The following is a 22,027-nucleotide window of genomic DNA, read 5'->3' as shown; positions in this document are numbered from 1 at the left end:
AATCCAGAGCGGCTGCCAGTGGGTAGCTATAACGCCCTTAATGCCAAAAACATAAATTGAAATCCAATCTGCTCCTTGTAATACATGAACAGTTCTAAAAAAAAATTACAAAATCCAATTGTAAGCACAAGAAATTGTATCTTTGTTTCATTTACCTCTAATCCTTTAAAACGGACCAAATATTATTGAAAGATAATCAACGGAGGCTTGCCTAAGAGATAATTTAAAATATTAAGGGTAGCCACTTTTATTGCTTCTCATGGTAGCCAATAGTTGGAACGACTTGACCTACAATTAAGACAGTTTTCCTTGGTTCCTTCGACCAATATTTAGCATATATGACGTGTTTGATATGATTTATACATTCTTCAGGCTTTAAATCCTCCAGTTATTGTTACAATTGATTGGATTCGACTGGACTTGACAATGGAGCTTTTGTTGTACCGGTTTGAGACTGATGGATGAGCTGCGAATTTTAAAGACAGGTCTGTCCAAAACGAGCTATTGATAGATCTACATTGATTGATGGCAAAAGTGTTTATAATTGAAATGGTCGAAATGGGAGGCTCGGAGGGCCAGGAGTCCGCCGTTGGTGTGAAAAGGCCGATCCCCGCCTCCATTGATTTCGTAGTGCGGAGGTAAAAGAGGTGACGGGGCGGGGCGTCGAGCAGTGACGTCGCGGTTATCGCAAGCGCAGGTTTACCTTCTACTCCAAGGTCAATCGGCAGCCTCTCGGTCTCGATGTCAGTCAGTCGCTGGGCGATACTTCGGTCGCCGCCACCACTGGAGGTAAAACAAAAACCAACGTCCAACGTGATATGATACCTGTCCCGGACCAGTGACTCGAAGAAGGCCCGTTTTGTTTTTATATCGCCGCGATGGACGAGCCTGGAAGCCAATTCGCTTCTGGAGACGTCTCCAACAGGAAGCCGTTCGTGAGAGTGCAGAACAACCAGAACGCCGTCGTCCAGCCTCTGCTGACCGGTGAGTCCGTTACAGGCCTCGTCGACTTTCTTTTCGACCTTTCTAATCCTTATTCTGCTAGATCTGTACCAGATCACGATGGCCTACGCCTACTGGAAGTCGGGACGAGTCAAAGACGTCGCAGTCTTCGATCTTTTCTTCAGACAGAATCCGTTCCAAGGGGAATTCACAATATTCGCCGGCCTGGAAGAGTGCCTTAAGTTTCTTCAGAACTTCCATTACTCGGATAGTGGTAAGAGAACCGTTGCACCTTCAACTCCCACCGGTGTGGTTTGCCTCATAAACAGTTGTAACAGTTGGAAGTTTAATCTTTTTAAAAAAGATAGTTCCTACTTACAGTTAGTTGTCTTAAACTACCAGATTTCAAGCTTATAGTTCATCATCAGGTTGAAGGAATTTACAGCCACATCTCTTGACATGAATTGTGATGTCGCCCCCGCCAATGCCTTATTCCAATGAGTAGCTGGTTTTTAATACCGCTCAATTATCAACAAAAAGCGATAATTACAACACAATTAAATATTATATTAATAAATACTCTAAGAAAATAATTATAAATTAGTGTTTAATTTTTTAAAAATAAATAATTAATTCATTTTATTTAAAAAGATTGAACAACACAGTTAATTCCAGCTCCACCATTTATCATGTCTGTTGGAAGTTTACAGTTTAATACTCCCACAGCCAACCAACCAATTACAAGAAAAAAAATTTTTAAATTTTACCATCATATTATATACTCACTCATCTAGAATGACTTGTTATTTTGAGAAGATTAATTAAAAAGTATAATTAATTGAAATAACATGGTGAATTATAACTGCTAAACATATACAGATTAATTTAATAATTAGAGAAGTAATTATTTTGCTAACAAGGCCACTTCATAAGGTGCTGAGAATCTAATCTTGACCAGGCACGATACAGTCGACTCTTGTTAATTCGAGATTCTTGATATTACAAACTCCAAAAAATCCAAATTAAATTGTTCTTTACTCATATCTTCCACTGCTTGGACCTTTTTTTGGTGGTAATATGCATTCCGAGATAAGCCTGGATTAACTATGGGTAGATTCTCAATGTTCCCTCAACTCAAGTTGCCCAGATCTTTTACTTCTGCCTCAGGGATGGCTGTAAACAAGTTTGAGCGAACCCAGTTGAAAAGAGGGTTGTAAAATTTTCTTTTTTCAGTCAAAACGAGGCAATTACTACTTTCTTTAAAGAAGTATTTGTCGTCTTTATTTGTATGTTCTTCTGTCCAGTTTGAGACATAAATAAAAACCAGGCTCAATTGAAATATTAAAATTATTTTCTTTTCTTTTACACTTTTTCAGTAATAAATTTAGGCTTGATATAGCTTGATCAACAGACTCGTCAAGACCTCCCAACTCTTCAATCTAGATTTTAGGATTTCACAATTATCTTTGAAGTATTTGATGATGTGGAATGTAGTCAAATAGTCCTTTTTTTTAAACAAAAAATACTACTTCACAATTAAGTTAACCTTTTCTTAAGTGAGTAATTTATTTATTTTATGGGAGGATATTTTATTATACAATCGACCCTTGTTAATTCGAATTTCTTAATAATACTAATTCCTCAGCAGGACACTTTGGTAAACGGAAAAACATTTTGTGTATTTTGATACACTCGGTAATATGAAATATTTTTTGTATCAGGGTGAGAAAAAGCATGCTATAAATTGAAATGGAGCCACTTCTCAGCTTTATAATTTGCACTTTCTCTTTGTTATATATGTTAATATTGTTTATTTCCTTACTGCTTAGTTTCTTCGAATTTTTTCAAGTTTGTAGTTTGGCAGTCAGTGTTGTCAATGTTTTCTCAGCATTAGTCATTTTGGAAAATCATTTTAACAAAGGACGCCAGTCCACATTGAAACAAAAAACAATTTTTTTAAATAATGCCTAATAATGTTCAATTTTACATTTAATTTATTTTCATTTTTTCATTATTTTTACTGTTTTATATATATGTACAATTTAAGTAATAATTTGGAAAAATGAATATCAACACTTAACAAGTTTTTCCTTTCCTCTTGTTGATAATTCGAATTATTTTTGATGTTCCTTGGTTTTCAAATTATCAGGTCGACTGTATTTGACAATAAGGCAAAAAGGATAAAATTCAAAAGATTATAAGTTGAGACTGAGTTGTTGAGAGTTGGTGGCTGAGTGGTTCGAAGTTATGATAGTTCAAGCGCTTAGAGCAGTGGCAGATTCAACTGGAAGTCGTGGGTTCGAATCCGTATGTGACACTAACTTTTTCATCTCAAGCGAGACCTTAGATAGAGAGTATAATTAATTGAAATAATTAACATGGTCAATTATGACTGCTAAACGTGTATTAAAATGGATTAATGATAAAGTAGAATTTAAGTGCAGGTGTATTGAAAAAACAAAACGAAAAGTTTATTTATATCTGTCTATATCTGCCAATTCACACTGCTCAACTTGTGAAGTTTGTCTTGGCTCAAATCATTGACATTGGATCTTTTTTTAAATTGATTATGGATATCAGGACGTGGAGTTCCCCAGCTTATTATACTCCTCAGTTTTATTTTGGGAGCTGTATGTAAATAGAGCCGGTGTTCTTCCATGAAAGAAACTCATTTGTGATGGAGGTTGGGGCCCGGTCTAACCCTGATCTTTCCAACTTTGATTGCGGCCAACACTCACCGTATGTGTCAAAAGAATCCAGACCACATATTTCACAAGTGAAGAGTATGTCACCTTAACAACTCGGATACTCCGGTCCCTCCCACATTGGTCATTCTGTGTTTATAAGTTTTATTCTTTTGCTGGACAGTATCCAGGTCATCATGATAGACTCTCGTCTTGTAGACCCTGCGGTTGTGGGTTCGATCCCATTGTTGCCTCTGGCCCTTTTTTCACCCCCCCCCCCCCAATGACATATATATGATGAAACAAATCCAGTACGTACTTCACCTAATAAGGCCATAAAAAAGTTCTATTTTTATTCATAGTGAGGAATTTTTTTATTATAAAAATAAGATGAGTGATGTGTTTATAAAGCGAGACAAACTGACTTGAGTCTGTGACAGCCCACTAGTTAGTACTAACTGTGAGTAGAAATTATCTTTATGAAAAGATTGAACAACAAACTCACTCCACCATTTATCATTTCTGTTTGTAACTCCTTCAACCTGATGACGAGCTTTAAAGCTGAAATCCAGATAGTTGTAAACAACAAACTGTGAGTAAGAACTATCTTTTGAAGAGATTAAACAACATTCTCACCCCACCTTTATCATTTCTACAAATCACTTAACTTCTAAATATAAATATTCATAACATACATATGTATATGTGTAGTGAAAATAAGGTAAATCGACTGGATATCATCAAGGTGTTGGTTTTAGATCAGGAATACGTTCATAAAGCTGAGAGTATTGTAACTTTTTTCCAAGCTTTCGACCTTTCTTTGTCTTTTTCAGGGCTCTAAAGACAGATACAACTCCATTATAAGTAGGCATACTATAAACAAATAGGTTAAGATAAAATCAACTCACTCATTACATTATCACAAATAAAATTGTTAAGATAAAACATAAATCAGTTAACACATTTTTTTACAATATATAACAAATCTAGGTTTGTAAGTATAACTAGATTGTTTCAAATTAAAATAAAATAAGGAAGGTAATAAAACATGAATCAAATGAAGCAACGCAAGCACCATTTAAAAAAAAGGTCGAAGGCTTGGGAAAAAAGATACAATATTCTCTTCTTTATGACCATCCCTGATCTAAAAAACAACTGGTATGTATATTTGATAATCTCCTGTATGACTGGTTTTTATACATTATTCGTTACACTTATATTACATGAACATTTAAGGCAAATTGGAAAGAAAACCTGAGTTTCTTCTTCTGAGGTGTTTTCTCTCCAATTGTACTTATCCCTTATCTTGTTTAATATACAATATATCGGATCATAATATCAATTATATCGGAGGTATAAATTTATACATGCAAAGTCAAAAAACTAGACTATCAGATTTTGTTGTTTATTTCAAACAGTATGTATTTTTAGTGTTATATTAATCGTAATATATTTATTTTAATGTAAACCAAATTAAACAAAATCAGAAATTTATGAATTTTCAATACAAGTTATTTAATTATGTTGTTTTGAAAGAAGATTCACCAAAATACAGGGAAATCATTTAGCGATAGAATAAATTGTTAGTTAAACTTTAATCTATCGTTAAATGATTTTCCAGTATTTTGGTGAATTTTTTTTTCAAATCATCATAATTTAATAATTTTTACTAAAACTCATGAAGTTCTGATCTCATTTAATTTGGTTTATGTTAAAATAAGTCTGTTGTAATTATATAATGATTAAAATACACATAGTTTATAAAAAACACTAAAATTCAAGTGCCAGGTTTTTATCTTTGAGTATATTTTATTATATTAAGATAATGTATTAGTTTAGATTTAATTGGTGTGAATTATGTATATATGTTCTGTCATGAATAAATCAATTTTATTTATTGATGACAGAACATATAGTCTCAAGGACCACTCATACATCTGTGATGTAAAGGAGAGAGAGAGAAACGTCTTTAGTGTACTATCTTGTGTTCAGTTTTTTTATTTAATTTCATTAACACAAATTTAAAAATGAAAATGGAGTAAAAATTTCGATAAAACGAGTTTTGTATTATATGCTTATTTGTACACTACTTAAATGCTTATGTCCTCCTTTGCAAGGCAGCCAGTTGAAATGGCCTTGTTTTCATCAGATCCAGACCTATAAAAAAAAGTTGATATTGCAGTCTCCTAATTACATCTGTTGATTTTTTTAATGACAATTAATTATAAAATCAGTAAGTTTTTATTATCTAGTTGAGAGCATAGACTTGCTTTTAAAAATATTATTTTAAATTATGTTTTTATTTACTAAATTCTCCATAGTAAAATATAAATGTATTTTGATTTTAGATATAAGTTACCTAAGGTCTACTTTACCTTCGTCAATAGAAGAGGAATTTTATGTGTTTTTGCAAGAATTGAATGCATGTAATGTAGTTGTAAATGCGATCGAAGAGGGTTCAGTCACATTCCCAAGGTATTTGATAATTTTATTATTTACTTGTAATAACTTCGTTCATTCGGTTTAATTGCAGGGTTCCGCTCATGCGGGTTGAAGGCCCATTGATAGTAGTTCAACTGTTAGAAACTACTTTACTCACGCTTGTTAATTTTGCCAGGTAAGATTTTTTTTGTTTGTTAAACCTTAAAGTTAAAACTAAAATAAATTCGTTTTCAGTCTTATGACAACGAATGCCGCCAGGTATCGTTTAGCAGCTGGAAAGAAAGTGAGACTTCTAGAATTCGGTCTTAGACGTGCACAAGGGCCAGACGGAGGTCTTTCAGCTTCCAAGTATGCTTATATAGGTAGGCGTTTTGTACATTTTTCATAAGTTGCAAATGAAGAATTCGAGGAAATATAGATACACATTTTTTAAAACTTAACCGACGTGAAATTGAAATTTAACTGTGCTTATTCAGCGACGATGACAGCAATTAATAATTTTGTTATCAAACTGATAATAAGCATGAAATGTTTAGATTATGATAAAAATTGTGGGTTCAATGGCACATAAAATGAAAAATATGTTTTACGATGTGAGACACATTAAAATTTTCTGAAAATATTCGTTTAAACTTCTGTTGGCTGAAATGTCTAATATATTTTTCCAGTTTACTTGCTCAAATCTGCTGGTTCTGCAATAAATTGATTTGTTACATCACCTTATTTTAAAAAGAAAATATTGATTCTTAAATTCTTAAAATAAATTATTTAGTTTAAGTTGCAATGTAGTTTTTATTGTTTTAATACTTGTAATTTTACAATGATTTAAAATCACAGAAAAGTTTATTTAAAATAGTTATCATTTCATGTTTAGAGCAGTCATGAAAATATTTGACATGTGCATGTCTATAATGAGTTTAGAAAGAAAAATATTGTCTAGCGCGGGTGGGTGTGATTTTAAGAAGTAACGCATTGCAGAATGAGGTGTCTAGAGGGCCATGTGTCAGCCAGTGCTTTGCACCAAATTTGTGGTGGTACGACGAGGAAGGGGGGGATATCGTGTTCTCTTCAACAAAAATCAAAACAGGTGGATATGAACTCTACCGTCAGTTTGGTGACCTTAATTCCCACCGATTATGCAAGGTTAAGGGCTGTGTGCGAAAAGGGGGAGCAGGCGCTTGGATACGCGGCTTTATTGATCAACCTTGGCCCATCTGTACCATCCCGTACCGTTCCTTCACACAGAATAAATGCACACAAGAAAAACTTAAATATCATTAATGAAAATGCTATGTCCCTTAACTTTAATTAACTCTGAACTCACGATGACTTTTCCTAAATTTATTGTTTCAGCAAATAGTTTAGTTTTAGTGGAACTAACTTTGGAATTCAAGACAAAAGACAAAATAAAATATAGAAATGATAATAAAACTATTACCAACAGAGTCTACATTGAAAGTGTAATGCAAATGTATATGTATATATATGGATGTACATACATTCACTCATAGGGATATATACATGTTTAAACTAACATGGCAAATATGATTACTGGACATACTAGCAACTCAGTCCCCATGGTGTCTTTTATATATACACACATCTTTATTAATCCATGTTTTATATTTGGTTTTTTTCTGATCATTTTGGTTAGTCTTATCACAATCTTCAGTGCTGCGTCAGGGTATAAGCAGGGAGGGCTACACAGTTGTTCCTCACATAACACGATTATTACATAACACTAATGACAGAATAAAGCATGAACCCCCAACTGAAGATGGCGAAATGCTGACCTAACAACGAGAGTAGGTAGACCTAAATGGTCGGAAAAGATGAAACTACAGGTTCATCACTGACTGATGAAATTATCACATGCTAATATTGCATTTATGGGATGTCCAGTGATTTCAGACCATGATCTTGTTGCCAGCTTTTTTTTGTGGAGTGTTGAATATATGTAAACATAAGATGATCATGAGATTTGGTCGTTATGGATCATTTTGATCTGCCTATCCTTGCTGGATCAATTTGTAATACATTTTTTGACTTTAAACTTATAGCACATTTACCGTATAATGTTTAATTATTTTTTTGTGTGGAGGGAGTTAAAGGTTTAAGTTAACACACCACATAAACATTATTTTCACTTTTCTGTACTGTCAAGATTGGAATAAACAAACAATCAATGCAAGTCAGCCACAAGACCTAAGTCTAAGGATGAACTTATTTGCAAACAGAACTTATCCCAAACGACACTCGCCAACACCAGCTTCCATATCCTCCAGCGTCTTCCAGTTTCTCCTTTCCATTGTTTCCTGGCCCCTCGACTGTTAACTCTATTTGTCTCGATTCAGTGGCAGTGTCCTTTCTGGTTCTGGCTGGAGGAGTCCTCTCACAGAGACCCCAACTGAGTGTAGCTGATTGATTGAGTCCCCAACTCTGGCTGACAGAGTCCATCCTCCTTTATGCTGTGTCCTAGGCACTCGACTGTCTACTCATCCTGTATCGGATTGCTCTTTGACAGTTGTCTGTATTCGACTCATCTTGGCTTTTGACAGTCAATGTCAGATCTAGACCAGGTGTCTTCATTCACTCTCTCTGACTCTGACCGATCTCTTTTGCTTTTCCATCCCCTTTTATATTGGCTGTTCCCTTCACCTCGTAATTCTAGGGGGGGGGGGCATTATGCAACCTGTGTTCCTTTGTCGATGTCCTTCCAGGGTAAAGTGTTCAAAGCCCATATGGATTTTTAGTGACCCTCGGCTTGATGAGCCTTGACATATACAATAACTTTCTCTCAATAAAAAGCTCTTAGTCTTTTTTGTTATTTATTTGAACTATTCACTTGTCGTATTTCTACACCCTCCAGGTTTTTGTGCAACATTTCTTTGTTCCCTACTGGATTGGCGAACTGTCAAATTTACAGCCTACATTAAAAAAAAAGACAGAGCTGACAATGCCTTCTTTAGTGTGTCCGACTGATCAACCCAATAAGATAGGACGACCAAATTGATCAGTTATGACCAACTTTCATGATCATGTTATGTTTCCATATATTTTATATATACATTTGATAGTGAAAAAAATTGACATTTTTATTTACTTTATCTGATATTGTTTAAAAAAAGTCCCAAAATACATTTTTACTTCTTTCATTTTTTTTTCTTTTTGAGGTCGGCGAACAGCAATGGTCATAGTCATTCTGTCATTATTGTAAACTTTTCAAGCTTAAATCGTTTGTAATTATTAACTTCCTGACCTGCTCAATATAATTTATTTTTTTAGAGTTCCAACTTGTGAAATATAACTAATGATTATGATTGATGATATCATCTGTATTTCTTTTTAATTTTTCATTGGATTTTTTTTTAATGGTTGCTTACGCCAAATTTATAAAACTATTGTAATTCTAAAGAAAGTAATTGGAAAAAAATTAAACAATTTTCTTAAGAAATTGTTTTGGTTTCAGGGGGATTTGATGGTACAAGTAATGTTTTAGCAGGAAAGATGTATAACATCCCAGTAAAAGGCACTCATGCTCACGCTTACATTACATCCTTCAGCAATTTCAACGACTTACAAACCAGAGTAAGTATTTTAATTGAGTTCCATAAACTGAGACCATACATAGGAACAACCATTATTATTTATATTGAAAATATTGTCACCATTTTAAACAATTATTCCTCTTGTGAATTCCTACTACAGAAGAAACGGAACATAATGCCATCGGTATGAAAATTACAGATTCTCTTACTCGCCTTTAGGTCCTCACTTTCTCATACTCTTTTTTTTTCACTTTTAAAACCATCACAGTCTGCTTGAGTATTACCATACTGAGACAACAATCTCATTTATAAATGAAACAGTTACTCAAATTGTATATAGTAGTTGCTTTTCTGGCTGCTGACATGCTTCATTCACTCAAAATTTCATTATCACTTATAATCAGAGTGTTTGCACACTTTATTTTTTTAAATCAAGAACAAATTATAATTTAGACATTTCTTTCCGTGTGCGGCCTGTTTCTGGACAACATCACTAGGGGCGAGATGAGAATCTAAAGGTTGGAGACCTTTTTGCTCATCCATATATTCCTTCATGTTCAATAAAAATACCAATGTTTTTGAATTAATGTTTAATAGTGAAGAAAGTGAATAAATTTTAAAATTTGCACTTTGAAAATAGATGTTGGTCGACCGGAACACGGGCGAAGAACGAGACCTTCTTCAGTTGGCGACAAAATGGAGAGTTCAACTCTCTGAGCTTCTTGATATAATGCCAGACGAAGTGTCAGATGGTGAACTGGCAGCACTCATATCGTTCGCTATTGCTTTTCCCGATGGTTTTATTGCTCTGGTTGATACTTATGATGTTAAAAGGTAATTATGTTCTTTATTGGAGTGTAATGCTTTTCTGACACATTGACTGCAGGCGTCTCTCGTTTGAAAATTATTCCTGGTGATAGATGTACATTTTTCAACTTATTAATTTTTTTTTCACTTCTGAATATTTATTTGTAAAGTAAATCAAACAAAGCCAGTATGAGCGTTATTCAGAATTTTTACACGGTTCTAAAATGAAAGATTACTGATTATTTTATGAGTCAGATCCTCCAAGGGTCACCCATCAACAGTGTTCTTGATATATGAAACTGCGGCCAACTTTCTTAATCGTATTTTTTATTACGTTTTTAGAGTCAGAGGGCTGGAGTTGGAGTTTGGAACATCCAGCCTTAGCCTCTCCAGACCTATTGTTGATGAAGTATGAAACGACCTTTACATATGATAGAATAGATTTGAGACTAGTTAAAACCAAAAATTTATTCTAACAATTTCAAATCTGGAAAAGTCAAAAACTGTCTAATCTAAATGTTAGCATATAGCAAACAGTTATTCAGATATCGTGAGATGCGGTCGGGTGTGATGTAGGTTTCAGAAAAACATTTTCTTTATCTTGCCAACGTTTCGATCTTTTATTGAGATCATCTTCAGGGCTCAAAGTGTTTGTCTTCTGTGTAATTGTGCCATCCTTGCGTGTCATGTTGAGAGTGCCCTCAAATAAATATAGCAAACATTTGAACATTAAATGGAAGTGCTGTACAGGCAGAATAATAAAAATAAAATAGTAATACAAAAAGCCTGCAGTCAGTGTGTTAACTGAAGGACAAATTTATTAGAAATTTAAAGAAAATTCACTTTCTATTTTAATAAATTTTATTATTATTAAAGTTATATTAGTGACTAATTTTCAGTGACATAAGTTATAGATTTTTTAATATTTTGTTTTTAACAATATTAATGTTAGTTTCAATTGTCATTATTCATTTTGTTTGTTTTTAACCATTAATTCATATTTGAAAGTATTACAATCAATGCACATATAAAGTTGTTGTTAAAATTTTAAAGTAGCTGATTTGATTTGAGGTGTAGTGTGATATCTTACAGGAGTGGCCTAATTAACTTCTGTAGTGTCGCTATGGCGTTGAATGATTTAGGCTACCGTGCGATTGGAATTCGTATTGACAGCGGTGACCTTGCATACCTTTCGAATAAAGCAAGAGAAGTTTTCATAAAAATTTCTCATCAGTAAGTTAGTACCATTAACGATTTGCTATGGCGAATTTAATAAACGTTTATTGTTCATCTAGATATTATTTATCATGGTTTGCTGATTTACAAATTATGGCATCCAACGATATAAATGAAGACACCATATTGAGTTTGAATGATCAAAACCATAAAATTGATTGTTTTGCAATCGGTACACATTTAGGTTAGCAAAATAAAGGAATTGATTTTTTTTTTTTTTTAATTAAATAATAACTTTTAATAATATTATTCTTTTAGTTACCTGCCAACGTCAACCTGCACTTGGATGTGTATATAAATTGGTTGAAATTAACGGAATACCTAGAATTAAACTAAGTCAGGATGTTGCTAAAGTAACAATGCCAGGAAGAAAAGATGCTTACAGGCTTTACGGCACTGATGGTAATTTCTTATAAATGTAGAAGTATTAAATAATAATACTTTGTTTTTAGGTCATGCACTGATTGACCTTCTTCAAAGGTCTGTTGAGAGTCCTCCAGAGGTTGGTGTCAGAGTGTTGTGCAGACATCCGTTTCAGGAGTCAAAGAGAGCTTATGTCATACCAACACGTGTCGAACCTCTGTACAAAGTGCGTACTATACTGTTTTTTCTGTGTTAGCGAAACTTTTCAAAACTGTTCAAATTGTAGGAATACTGGTCCAACGGAAAGATCAGGACTCCTCTTCCGACCCTTGGTGAAGTGCGACAGCGTGTCCAAACCTCGTTACAAACTCTAAGGCAGGATCACAAGAGAAATTTGAATCCAACTCCTTATAAGGTACAGGTAAATAAGTAGAAAATTTGATCAAAATGGCATTCTATTGGTTGTATGGAATGAAAGAAAATACATTTTCAATTAAATTTTTTTTAAACTATTAAGAGCAAGTAAATAAAATAGATTGCTGATGGGTTGATAACACTGCCTACTATAGTAACCTATTGGGTTACTTTATAATATTGGGTGTGTTCATGAGATTTTTCAAATTTCAACTTTCAACCTTATAAAGGCGATCCTTTATTACTTGCTAGCCCTGTTAGCTCTAGGGTGGGAAAAGCCCTATTAAAAGAGATTGTTAAGAAAGGGGTAGTTGATCCCAAAAGTCAGTCTAGAATAAACTGCAACACATACAACATGGAAGCAGATAACTTCATTTGAGGCATTGGTTGCTATATGAGTGAACTTGGCATAGAGCGGCGGATGCGTCAAAATTTGTGGAATTTATGGTGATACAGTAATAACTGAATGTGTGTGTATGTGTGTGTGTCAACAGTGGTTCCGAAGTTTTCGTAATGGAGAGAGACGAATCAAAGACCAGCCCCTTTGTGGAAGACCTAACATGCTTAAAAGTGACAATTTATTAGTGGCATTGGAGGATGAGGACAAATTAACTGCAGCAGGGCTATCAGAGAGATTTCAGGTACAACGCAGAACAATAAAAAGAAGAATTCAATCTCTGGGTTACATTGTGAAACTTGATTCATGGGCTCCCCATGAATTGTTCCTCAAGAGAAAGGAAGACTCCATGGCTTGTTGCATTTCACAATTGACTAGGAATAAATAGGAAGGATTTATTTCACTATTGGGGAAGAGATGTGTCCTTTACTACAATTTTAAATGCCGAAGGACGTTTACAAGAAGAAAAAACGCTGCCATCGGCGTCAAGAGCAGGATTGCACCCTCATAAGGTCCTATCATCTGTTTGGTGGGATATTCTATATACTAAACCCTTACGACAGAGATTCACTAAGTGCATCTAGAGTATCTTTTGGTGCGGTATTAAAGGAAAAATATTCAGCTCTGGTGAATAGACACGTCATGTTTCACCATGGCCACGCCAGGCCTCACACAGTTGCACTCATTCAGAGTAAAATCACCAAGTTAGGCTGGCAACAGCTTTCCCACCCTCTATTTTTTCCAAACTTGGCCCCTTCAGATTTTTACTTGTTCCACCCCTTAGACAACCTCTTAAAAGGTAGGTAATTTTTGAACATAAACGCTCTGAAAATCGGACTTATCTTCTCATCTGTTGTCAGACTTACAAAAATATATTTCTGCTACTAGAGCACTGGCAATATGTTAACAACAGATTATGTTTTGGACTAAAAATAATTCTTGAACTTCACATTTTATCCAAAATCTTTGCATATCACCTTCTTAAAATACTAATTTCCTCAATTATACTGTTCAGCAGGCAAGAGTAAGTTAAAATGTATCCTCCTTCAGTCCTATTTTGGGTTGATGATTTAAAGTGAGAATTGGCACCAATTTTTCACCCATCATGCCAGTCAAAGTTGGTGTTAGACAGGGAAGTATACTCAGTCCAATCCTCTACACCATCTACACTGCTGACATACCTATACATCCTATACCCAACTCACAACCTAGACAGATGACACCGCATTCCTATTTACATACTTCAATCCCATGCTAGCTGCAGAAGCAAACCAACAACATTTGAACCTCATTACCAACTGGTGCACGTGGTGCGAATAAAGTTGAACGTGCAAAAAAGCCAATAAGTAATGTTTATGTTCAAACGTCAGACCTGCCCACCAGCAAGGTCCATTCAACAAAGTCCACTAACTACTTTAAGCTTTACTTTGCTAGCAGACTTACATGAAACCCACATACAAGATTAAAAATGCAAGAACTTTTAATTTAACAAAAGATATGGCCTACTCAGACACCTTCTGGGTCCAAAATCAACATTAAGTACAAACTAGCCGGTTACAAAACACTGATCAGACCGAGTTGAACTGTGGGGTCTTGACTCCATTCCTATCAATCCAAAATTCTCCACCATATTTTCAATGCTCCCATTTGTGAAGGATCTGATCCGAAAATGCTTCCTCAATTTCTACTCTAAACTATTCCTCAACCCTAACCAACTAGTCCGAATTCTTTCCTCAATGTGCCAGCCTTATAATCCTCCAAACTATGTAAAAAGGCATGGCTTCGTGACCTATCTTCACCCTCCCAACTAAATAAAAGAGTCTCCCAGCACTGGCTGGTTTCTCTCCCCACTGCCTCCTATTCTGAGAGATCTGTCAGATTTTTATCTTATTATCTACACTCTTGCTCAATGTATATTTTATTTTGTACAGATAGCAATAAATAAAATTGAAAAAAAAATATTTTGAAAGTTTGACTTTTTCTGAAAACCAAAACTAAAAAATACCTATGCACACCAAATAATCAAGTTTCTTACCACGTTTGTATTTAAATGTTTATATGGAGTTGAACACAGGTGTTTCTCATTTTTTCTTCTTTTTTTTCAGGTTGCCGTGAGTGATGACTTGTACTCATTCATTCACGACCTTTGGCTTCAGAACGCACCGATAGGAGAACTTTCCTGAAGATAGGAGACAAGCACTGAGTATCTCCAGTGCTCTAACTCGTGTTTTAAACAACATTTGATCTATGGCCTGTCAATCTGATTCAGAGGCTCTTTGAATAAGAAAGAAGGCGTGTGCTGATTTTGTAGTATCGTATTTTATTTACTGTTTTATTGTATACTGTGCAATTCCAGTGGTACAGGATGTGCTGATTTATGGTGAAGGTTCTAAGTTTTGTTGGCTCCCACAGTCATAAATGTTAGTGTCTAAGAAAATGACAATACTATTTTTGTAGAGACTATTTGTTTAACAATACCACTCACCATTTATTTTATTTTAAATTTTTTAACACTAATCATGCACTTACTAGATCAACGGAGAAATGTTGTAGACAGTTAGAGAATCTGGGAAAAAAAACGAATAAGACAATGTGTTCACCATAATATGTAATATAATAAGAAAAAATGAATAGCTTTTGTGAAGCACCTATCAACACATTGCTTTTAACCATGTATACATTTAATGTTTGCCATGTACAACTTTTTATACAACTGTTAGTAATTTTTTTTTAAATATTACTATTATTATGAGTTAAAAAATATATGTACATTATTATGTTATTACTTTTATCATCACATCATTCACATTTGTTAAAAAAAGACTTTTCAATTTTTTTGTGTAAACATTTGAATTAAAGATAAATGTTTTAACATTCAAGTGAAGGGATTTTAAAAATCACAACATGTTTATAAATATTTTTGTTTATTATGTATGAAGTTGCTGAATGTATACAAATCGCATATTTTGTATACTTGTGAGCTACTGAAATTTCTATTTCTTCCTTGATAAGTTACATTTTACAGATGGCAGTACTGTTTTTAAGTATGAATCATTGAATTGACAGCCTGAACATGCTATTTTTTGTTGTCGACATGTTGACATGCAAGGCTAAAATGATCTATGCAATAAAACAATTAACTATTAATAAAACTAATAATTTATTAACAAATATGTATTACCAATCTTTATGACCATCCTAATGTTGTATCCTGTATGACCATAATTCCATAGTACAACTATACAATAAATTTATATATATCTTAAACTAAGAAAAAGGAAACTCCTTAGAATAAATATTTTTATAGAATTCTGACATTTTTTTAATAAAAAAATCCAATTCATTGTTCTGATTCATTAGTAAGTTAATTATAATGTATTAGAAATTAATGCAGTGCCTCTGAATTTTTATATAGAAGATTAAATATTTGTAGATATTTAACTATGTATATTTGTGCTGCTTGCAATTTTATTTTTATAGTTTTATATTACATGGAATATAAAAGACGATATACGATAGGTTTCAACTATTGTAGCAATCGGCTCAATTCTTAAAAAAAAAAAAAAACTATTTGAATTTAGAATTAATATACATTTGGTTTACTTTTAGTTTTATTTATATTTGTGATTTTATGTCACCGTGCCATTTACAATTAAGTTACCAAATTTTTTTTTATCAAAAACTGATCTGTTGTGTTAATTATTGTTGAGTGAGACAAGATGAAATATTTAACAAAATCATTCCTTTATAATGTTCTGAAAATAGTTCTGAAATTGTGATGTAAATAAAATATTTTTTTTGTTTGTTTATCTTTTGGGATATGTAGATGTTATTGTCATGTAAACTGCACAAATAAACTAAAAAGTTCTCTGTTTATTTTTTTACACTTGCCATATTTATCAGCCTGTTTCCAATTATTTGTGTGTTTCCAATGTGGCTAATTGTCGGAGGACAGGTTGAAAAGGGAAAAGGCCACGCTGACAAAACTACGCGTAAATTATACAGTTATGATTCACGAGCATCTTCTGACCAGAAAGCGACAGCTTAGATGCTTGTTATGCAAAAATAAAGTAACGTTTGAGCACATTTTCTATTGTAGAAGGCATGATGTCTATATATATATTTTGATATATCGTCAGATTGGCGTGTAGCCTTAGGGCACAAATCTCTGTTCTGGTACATCAGGGTTATAGGGTTCTATATGATAGTTCAAGTGGTTAGAGCAGTGCCATATTGAGCCGAAGATCATGAGTTTGAATACCGCTCATGGCACTAGCGTTTTCATCTCAACCAAAAACTAGATGTATTAGTTGGGGTGTAATATACTGCACCTTACAGGCATTGCATAGCCTATTCTGTGCCTATGGCACACCGGTAAGTCCTATTTCATCAAGGGACTTGATTTGTAGGTCCAGTTTCAGTGGTTGAATTTCTTCTTCAGTCATATTGTACATCCCAAAACACTTCCTCCTGCAGGCAAGTGTAGCACCATAGTTTGTTAATGGTGTGTTGGTGCCTCCTCTGCTTTGCAGAATCTGCATGTGCTGTCTTGGATTATACCATTCTTCTTTAAACGTTCATTTAGTTTGCAGTGTACTGTTAAGAATCTTGTTAGGATTTGCACTTTTTCCTGCTTCCTTTGATACATTCTGTCATTTCTTTCCTTCTGAAATTTATTAAGAGGTTATGACAAGCCATTTCGTAAAGGCTGCCAAAGCGACATAAAATCAATAAGGCAGAGTTCCAACGATTGAGGAGGCAGACGAGAGGACGGCGGCAGGCCTAAGGTACAGCCACGCTGGATTTGGAGTTACTCGGTCGCTTGCAACTTTAGAAAGAAGATTAAGTAAAAATAAAAGTATGACGTTATCAAGACCAAAAAACTGCTAGTGAAAAATTCTAGTGGAGTGGTGTTCACTCATCAAGGTTCATTACACTATACTATACAACTTGTCCAGTGAAAAGGAAACCAAAAAAATAACTTTACACTTAATTACATTCTATCATAGGAAAATATTCCCTTTTCCTTACTAAATTAGTTGTAACCATTTATAAGATATATTCGATTCATTAATTTGTTATTAATATAAGAAGTTTTTATGTTTAACAGGTACAGACTTATTATTTTATTTTATTTTATTTTTCCATTGATCCTTCATTTTATTTTTATACTTCTTTCAAGGTACTCAATGAGAGTGTGGGTTCCTCTATGCCACAGAAGGATTCGGGTCCTATCAGCAGTATAGCAACCCATTTTCTTCCAACGGTGTCCACTTTCTCGTTGCCTTCTACTGCCATATATCCTGGGACCTAGCAGAGGCTCTCTTTGTTTTGCATACCTAATATGTTTGGTTTTGAAGTTCAACACCATCTTTAAACTAATGATGTTTGAGCATAGTGCTTTGATGGCTGCTTGGACATGATAGCTATGCCCTTGTTTCTGTACCCTTTAGTTAAGTTGAATTGGTAGATTTGATTGTGTGGACTTCAACTTGGAAGATAATGTGGTATTTTCCCACGGGTTCTGAGTATTTGGTTTCGAATACTCTTACACCTGTACCTTCTTGTGTTCTAGATCCATCTATGCCCCAAAAGATGGTGAATCAAAAACCTAAGTAAAAAGAAAATTAATTGGAATAATTAATCTGGTCAATCATGACCACTAGGCAAATATGGATCAGTAAATAAAGTTTCTGTACAAATAAATTTGTAATTAATTATTCAAATTTTCATAATGCCCAAGTGAAGCCAGGGAGAAAAGGCACATTTGAGTTTTAAGAAAAGGCGGTTTTTTCATATTTTAGTTGAAATTAGATTTCAGTAAGGGAAGAGTTGAACGTGTGTTGGAATCGATAGTTGGAAACTGTAACGCTGCCTGGATTCGATTGGAATTTGGAAGGGAAGCCGACAGGACTCAGAAGAGGCCGACACCCCAATTTATGTTGTGTTGTTTCTGTTTTCATTTTTTCGTTTAACAAAACGAACCGAGCCGAATCGCCTAAACCGGCTTTTTAACAGTTTTTCAGTGAAAAAATCGCCTTTTTTTACTCACGCCGGTCGCTAAACGATTTCAAAGCCGCATTTGCCTTTCAAGACCCTAGAACTTACAAGTGCACTTATCAGGTATTTGTTTGTATTTATATAGAAATATGCTTAGAAACATTACAATTTCAAACCATTTCTGCGTTTACTATCTCTTCTATAATATTGAGGTGTTTATTTAAATCTATGACATCTCTTTGAAGAACAAATTTGAAGTTAATATGGAAAAATGGTTCTTTTTGGTTACCTATATTTCTAAAGTAAACTATGCAACATTGCACTATCACCAACAAGTATATCTAGATTTAAACATATTCTACTTTTTGTTCAGATGTGATGCATGAATGTATTTATTATTCTGACAGATCAGCATAAACATAAATCTTTTTTTTAAACATACAAGTTACATGAGTATATGAAATTGTTTACACCAAAACGCTTCTTTCATTATTTTGTTAATATCTATTTTTCCTTAATTTTCTTTTTCCTTTTATATAACAGGACCCTTCTGGTTTTACAAGTTATTAAGTTCTGTTATTTACAACTGTATTTTATAGCACAGTTATGTTTTAAATCACAGATAGTTCTTATAGTTCACTGCACGGTTAAAATTTGAAATTAAAACAAATTAGATTAAGAATAATAATAACATAATAATATAATAACGGTTGTAGGTTGAGATGGAGAGTTGGTGTTCGAGAGGATCGAAGTCACGATAGCTCAAGTGGTAGAGTAGCGGCGTGTTAAGGTCGTGGGTTCGAATCCCACTCGTGACACTGACTTTTTTATCTCAATCAAGACTTTACATAGAAAGAATAATTAATTGAAAGAAGTAACTTGGTCAATTGACCACTAAAACGTAAATGGATTAATAATAATAGATATCATGTGTAGTATTTAGTGACCGTTAATTAATGATTGGTCCTGAAGATGATCATAAAGATCGAGACACGATAAAGAAAATGTTTTTCTAAACCTACATCACACCAGACCGCATCTCATGATCTTCAAATAATCATAGATATCATGATTTATCCTGAAGTAGGCAAGGCTTCAGCCTACGAGAAATTAAGTGTTTTGAACCATTCACCACCTCCAAATTTTGGTGGAATTTATTTTAATTATTTCCTAATTAAGTCGAGGACAGTGGGGATCTGTAGTTCTCGATGGAGTTGTTCATTACTGATCAACTAGGGTGCATCAATAGACTTTCTTGAAATTTTGTTTCACAATACCTTAATTTTTATTAATAGAAGAAGGAGCTGCTGTTCCTCATATTTCGCCGGCATATGGCATTAGAGGATGTAGTTGTGACGGGTAGACTAAAATGCAAAATTTGGTTTAATGATGTAGATTATCAACCAGCTAACTCAATGCTCTCAATTATCGGGTTTGTGGTCAAGATAAACAGCAAGGTTTTGTTTTATTGCCAAGCTTTTGACTGTATAGTTAATCATTCTCAAGGTTTAAAATTTGGTTTTTAGTTTGGATCTTCTATTTAAAATTGAATAGAGTTGAGCAAGTTTTCAAAATCCTCTGACTTTTCTTCTTATGTGCTTCTCCCAGGAGAGTCTGTGATCAAGGTGCACTCCAAGGTATCCTACCATCGGAACCTTGTTATTACAGGGTATTTGGAGGAGTAAAAATTGTTGCTTCATTTTTAGCAGACACAGCACTTTTTGTAATTTTCAACTTAGGTACTTTTGTACGTTGTCAAGCGCCTTCTGAACAATGTTACAGGCCTCACCAATATTTGAATGACTAGCATAAATACCATGAGTATCACTGGCAAAAGAGGCAATTTTGGTGTTTGGACTATTTGGAAGGATCTATGGTTTAGGAAGGAGAAGAGGATTTCAAGATAATACTTTGGAAGGCCAAATTTTTTTAGTTTAAATTTTAACCAGGTGCCAGACTCTATCAAACACCTTCTCCAAATCTAGAAAGACACCAGCCATGTTCTTTTTTCTCAAACCCTTTGAGGCTGAATGTTAAGGAGAGAATCCAAATTGGTGATGAGGTATATTGTCTTTTATCAGCGGTTCTAACTTATTTTAATATAAATATTAAAATATACTTTTAAATTTAATATACTTCTCAAATAATTTGCCCAAAACCAGGAGAAGGCAATTTTTTTTCATAGAATTCTCATCGATCAGTTTGATTACTTTCCCAAGTGGCAAAGGTTGTATTTTTTCCACTAATTTGTTTAAGTTCCAAAAGATTTTCTCCTGCAGAATGTAGCTTGCAGTCAAATCAGGTCCTCTTTTGTTACTTTGCAGAATTGATCAGTGTCCATTGACTCGTCACAAATATATTTCAGATTTCTTCTCCAGGGGAATGTAGATTTGCAGATTAGAGTCAGTCAATCTCTTTAGTACACCACAACCAATATCGGCCTATTGTACATTTCGATTGCCTAGAGCTTATCATTAAGTTTTAAGGCTTTTTATCAGATTGTAAACCTTTTTCAAGGACTCTCGTGTGTATCTTTCTAGCCTGGGTTTTTCTTCTACCTAGGAGGTTTTTCTTCTATAGGAATCATATCTTGAATAAGCCTAAGCACCAACAAAGGACAAGTTCACTTCCTATTCTTATCCCTGGCAATATATGTACAGGATTGTTTCTGTCCCTTACATATACCTCTGGAATCTGCAATAGTTAGCAGTCCAACTATTATTCTAGTACTAACTCATCCTAGATTTAGTAGTTCTATCGTTAGTCTCTGCGATGGCCATTTGGTGAACTTTTTCGCATGCCTCTAACCTGGCTACATTCCCATTGAACTTATTACAGGATTTGTTTTTAATCTATTATGTGATGGATCCACATTTTTGGTAGTTTGGCATGCCGCAAAAGGGTTTAGGGCCAATAGGCATCCTCACCGAATGCTCCTTGGCCAATTTATCAGCCTCATCGTATCCTCTCTGCCCTGTGTGCCCTGGTAACCCCATCCAAAATTCCTAATGAGGATAATAGATTTGCAGTGATAGTAAATGTGTTGGGGCTTCTGCATTTCCTATGCACGTTGATACCAATATTTTTCAAATATACACTGAATCTTCAGGGCTTTGTTTAGAAACAGTTTTCCTTCGGAAGAATTTCATTAGGTGATAATTGGGTTTCTTTTGCTTCTTGACATAATCTGAATT

General features: G+C 34.1%; 2 protein-coding genes across 8 annotated transcripts in view; both read left to right on the top strand.

The window, feature by feature from the left end:
* The first annotated feature begins 655 nt into the window (after nt 1-655).
* LOC106668419 (nicotinate phosphoribosyltransferase) lies at nt 656-16,717 on the top strand. Of its 7 annotated transcripts, none has more exons than XM_024230511.1 (14): nt 656-984; nt 1,046-1,216; nt 5,975-6,101; nt 6,160-6,243; nt 6,303-6,430; nt 9,538-9,656; nt 10,257-10,450; nt 11,516-11,656; nt 11,719-11,843; nt 11,918-12,061; nt 12,112-12,248; nt 12,309-12,443; nt 12,931-13,077; nt 14,939-16,717. In XM_024230511.1, exons 1-14 carry the CDS (start codon nt 879-881, stop codon nt 15,014-15,016), a joined length of 1,836 nt encoding a protein of 611 aa, XP_024086279.1. In that variant the 5' UTR covers nt 656-878; the 3' UTR covers nt 15,017-16,717. The 7 variants fall into 7 exon arrangements, with proteins under 7 accessions (XP_024086279.1, XP_024086278.1, XP_014252632.1 ...); XM_024230510.1 differs by having other exon boundaries at nt 11,501-11,656; XM_014397146.2 differs by having other exon boundaries at nt 11,495-11,656; nt 12,309-12,437.
* A 2,008-nt stretch (nt 16,718-18,725) lies between these two features.
* The window catches only part of LOC106668472 (adenylyl cyclase-associated protein 1), a 64,722-nt gene continuing 61,420 nt past the window's right edge, over nt 18,726-22,027 (top strand). The window contains exon 1 of the mRNA XM_014397275.2: nt 18,726-18,956. The gene's annotated coding sequence lies outside the window, so the exon portion shown is untranslated. The remainder of the gene's footprint in view (nt 18,957-22,027) is intronic.

This window comes from Cimex lectularius, unplaced genomic scaffold (genome assembly GCF_000648675.2).
Source record: "Cimex lectularius strain Harlan isolate CLEC.00 unplaced genomic scaffold, Clec_2.1 scaffold36, whole genome shotgun sequence".
NCBI lineage: Eukaryota > Metazoa > Arthropoda > Insecta > Hemiptera > Cimicidae > Cimex > Cimex lectularius.
The sequence above is the reverse complement of the archived record's forward strand: the minus strand, read 5'-3'. Positions and strand labels throughout refer to the sequence as shown.

Bases quoted from the DNA above. Each gene is read 5' to 3' on its own strand.
- LOC106668419 (XM_024230509.1), top strand. From the start codon at position 879: ATGGACGAGCCTGGAAGCCAATTCGCTTCTGGAGACGTCTCCAACAGG. The intron at 1,217-5,974 runs GTAAGAGAACCG...TTTTGATTTTAG, and splicing joins CTTCCATTACTCGGATAGTG to ATATAAGTTACCTAAGGTCT. The intron at 6,102-6,159 runs GTATTTGATAAT...GTTTAATTGCAG, and splicing joins GGTTCAGTCACATTCCCAAG to GGTTCCGCTCATGCGGGTTG.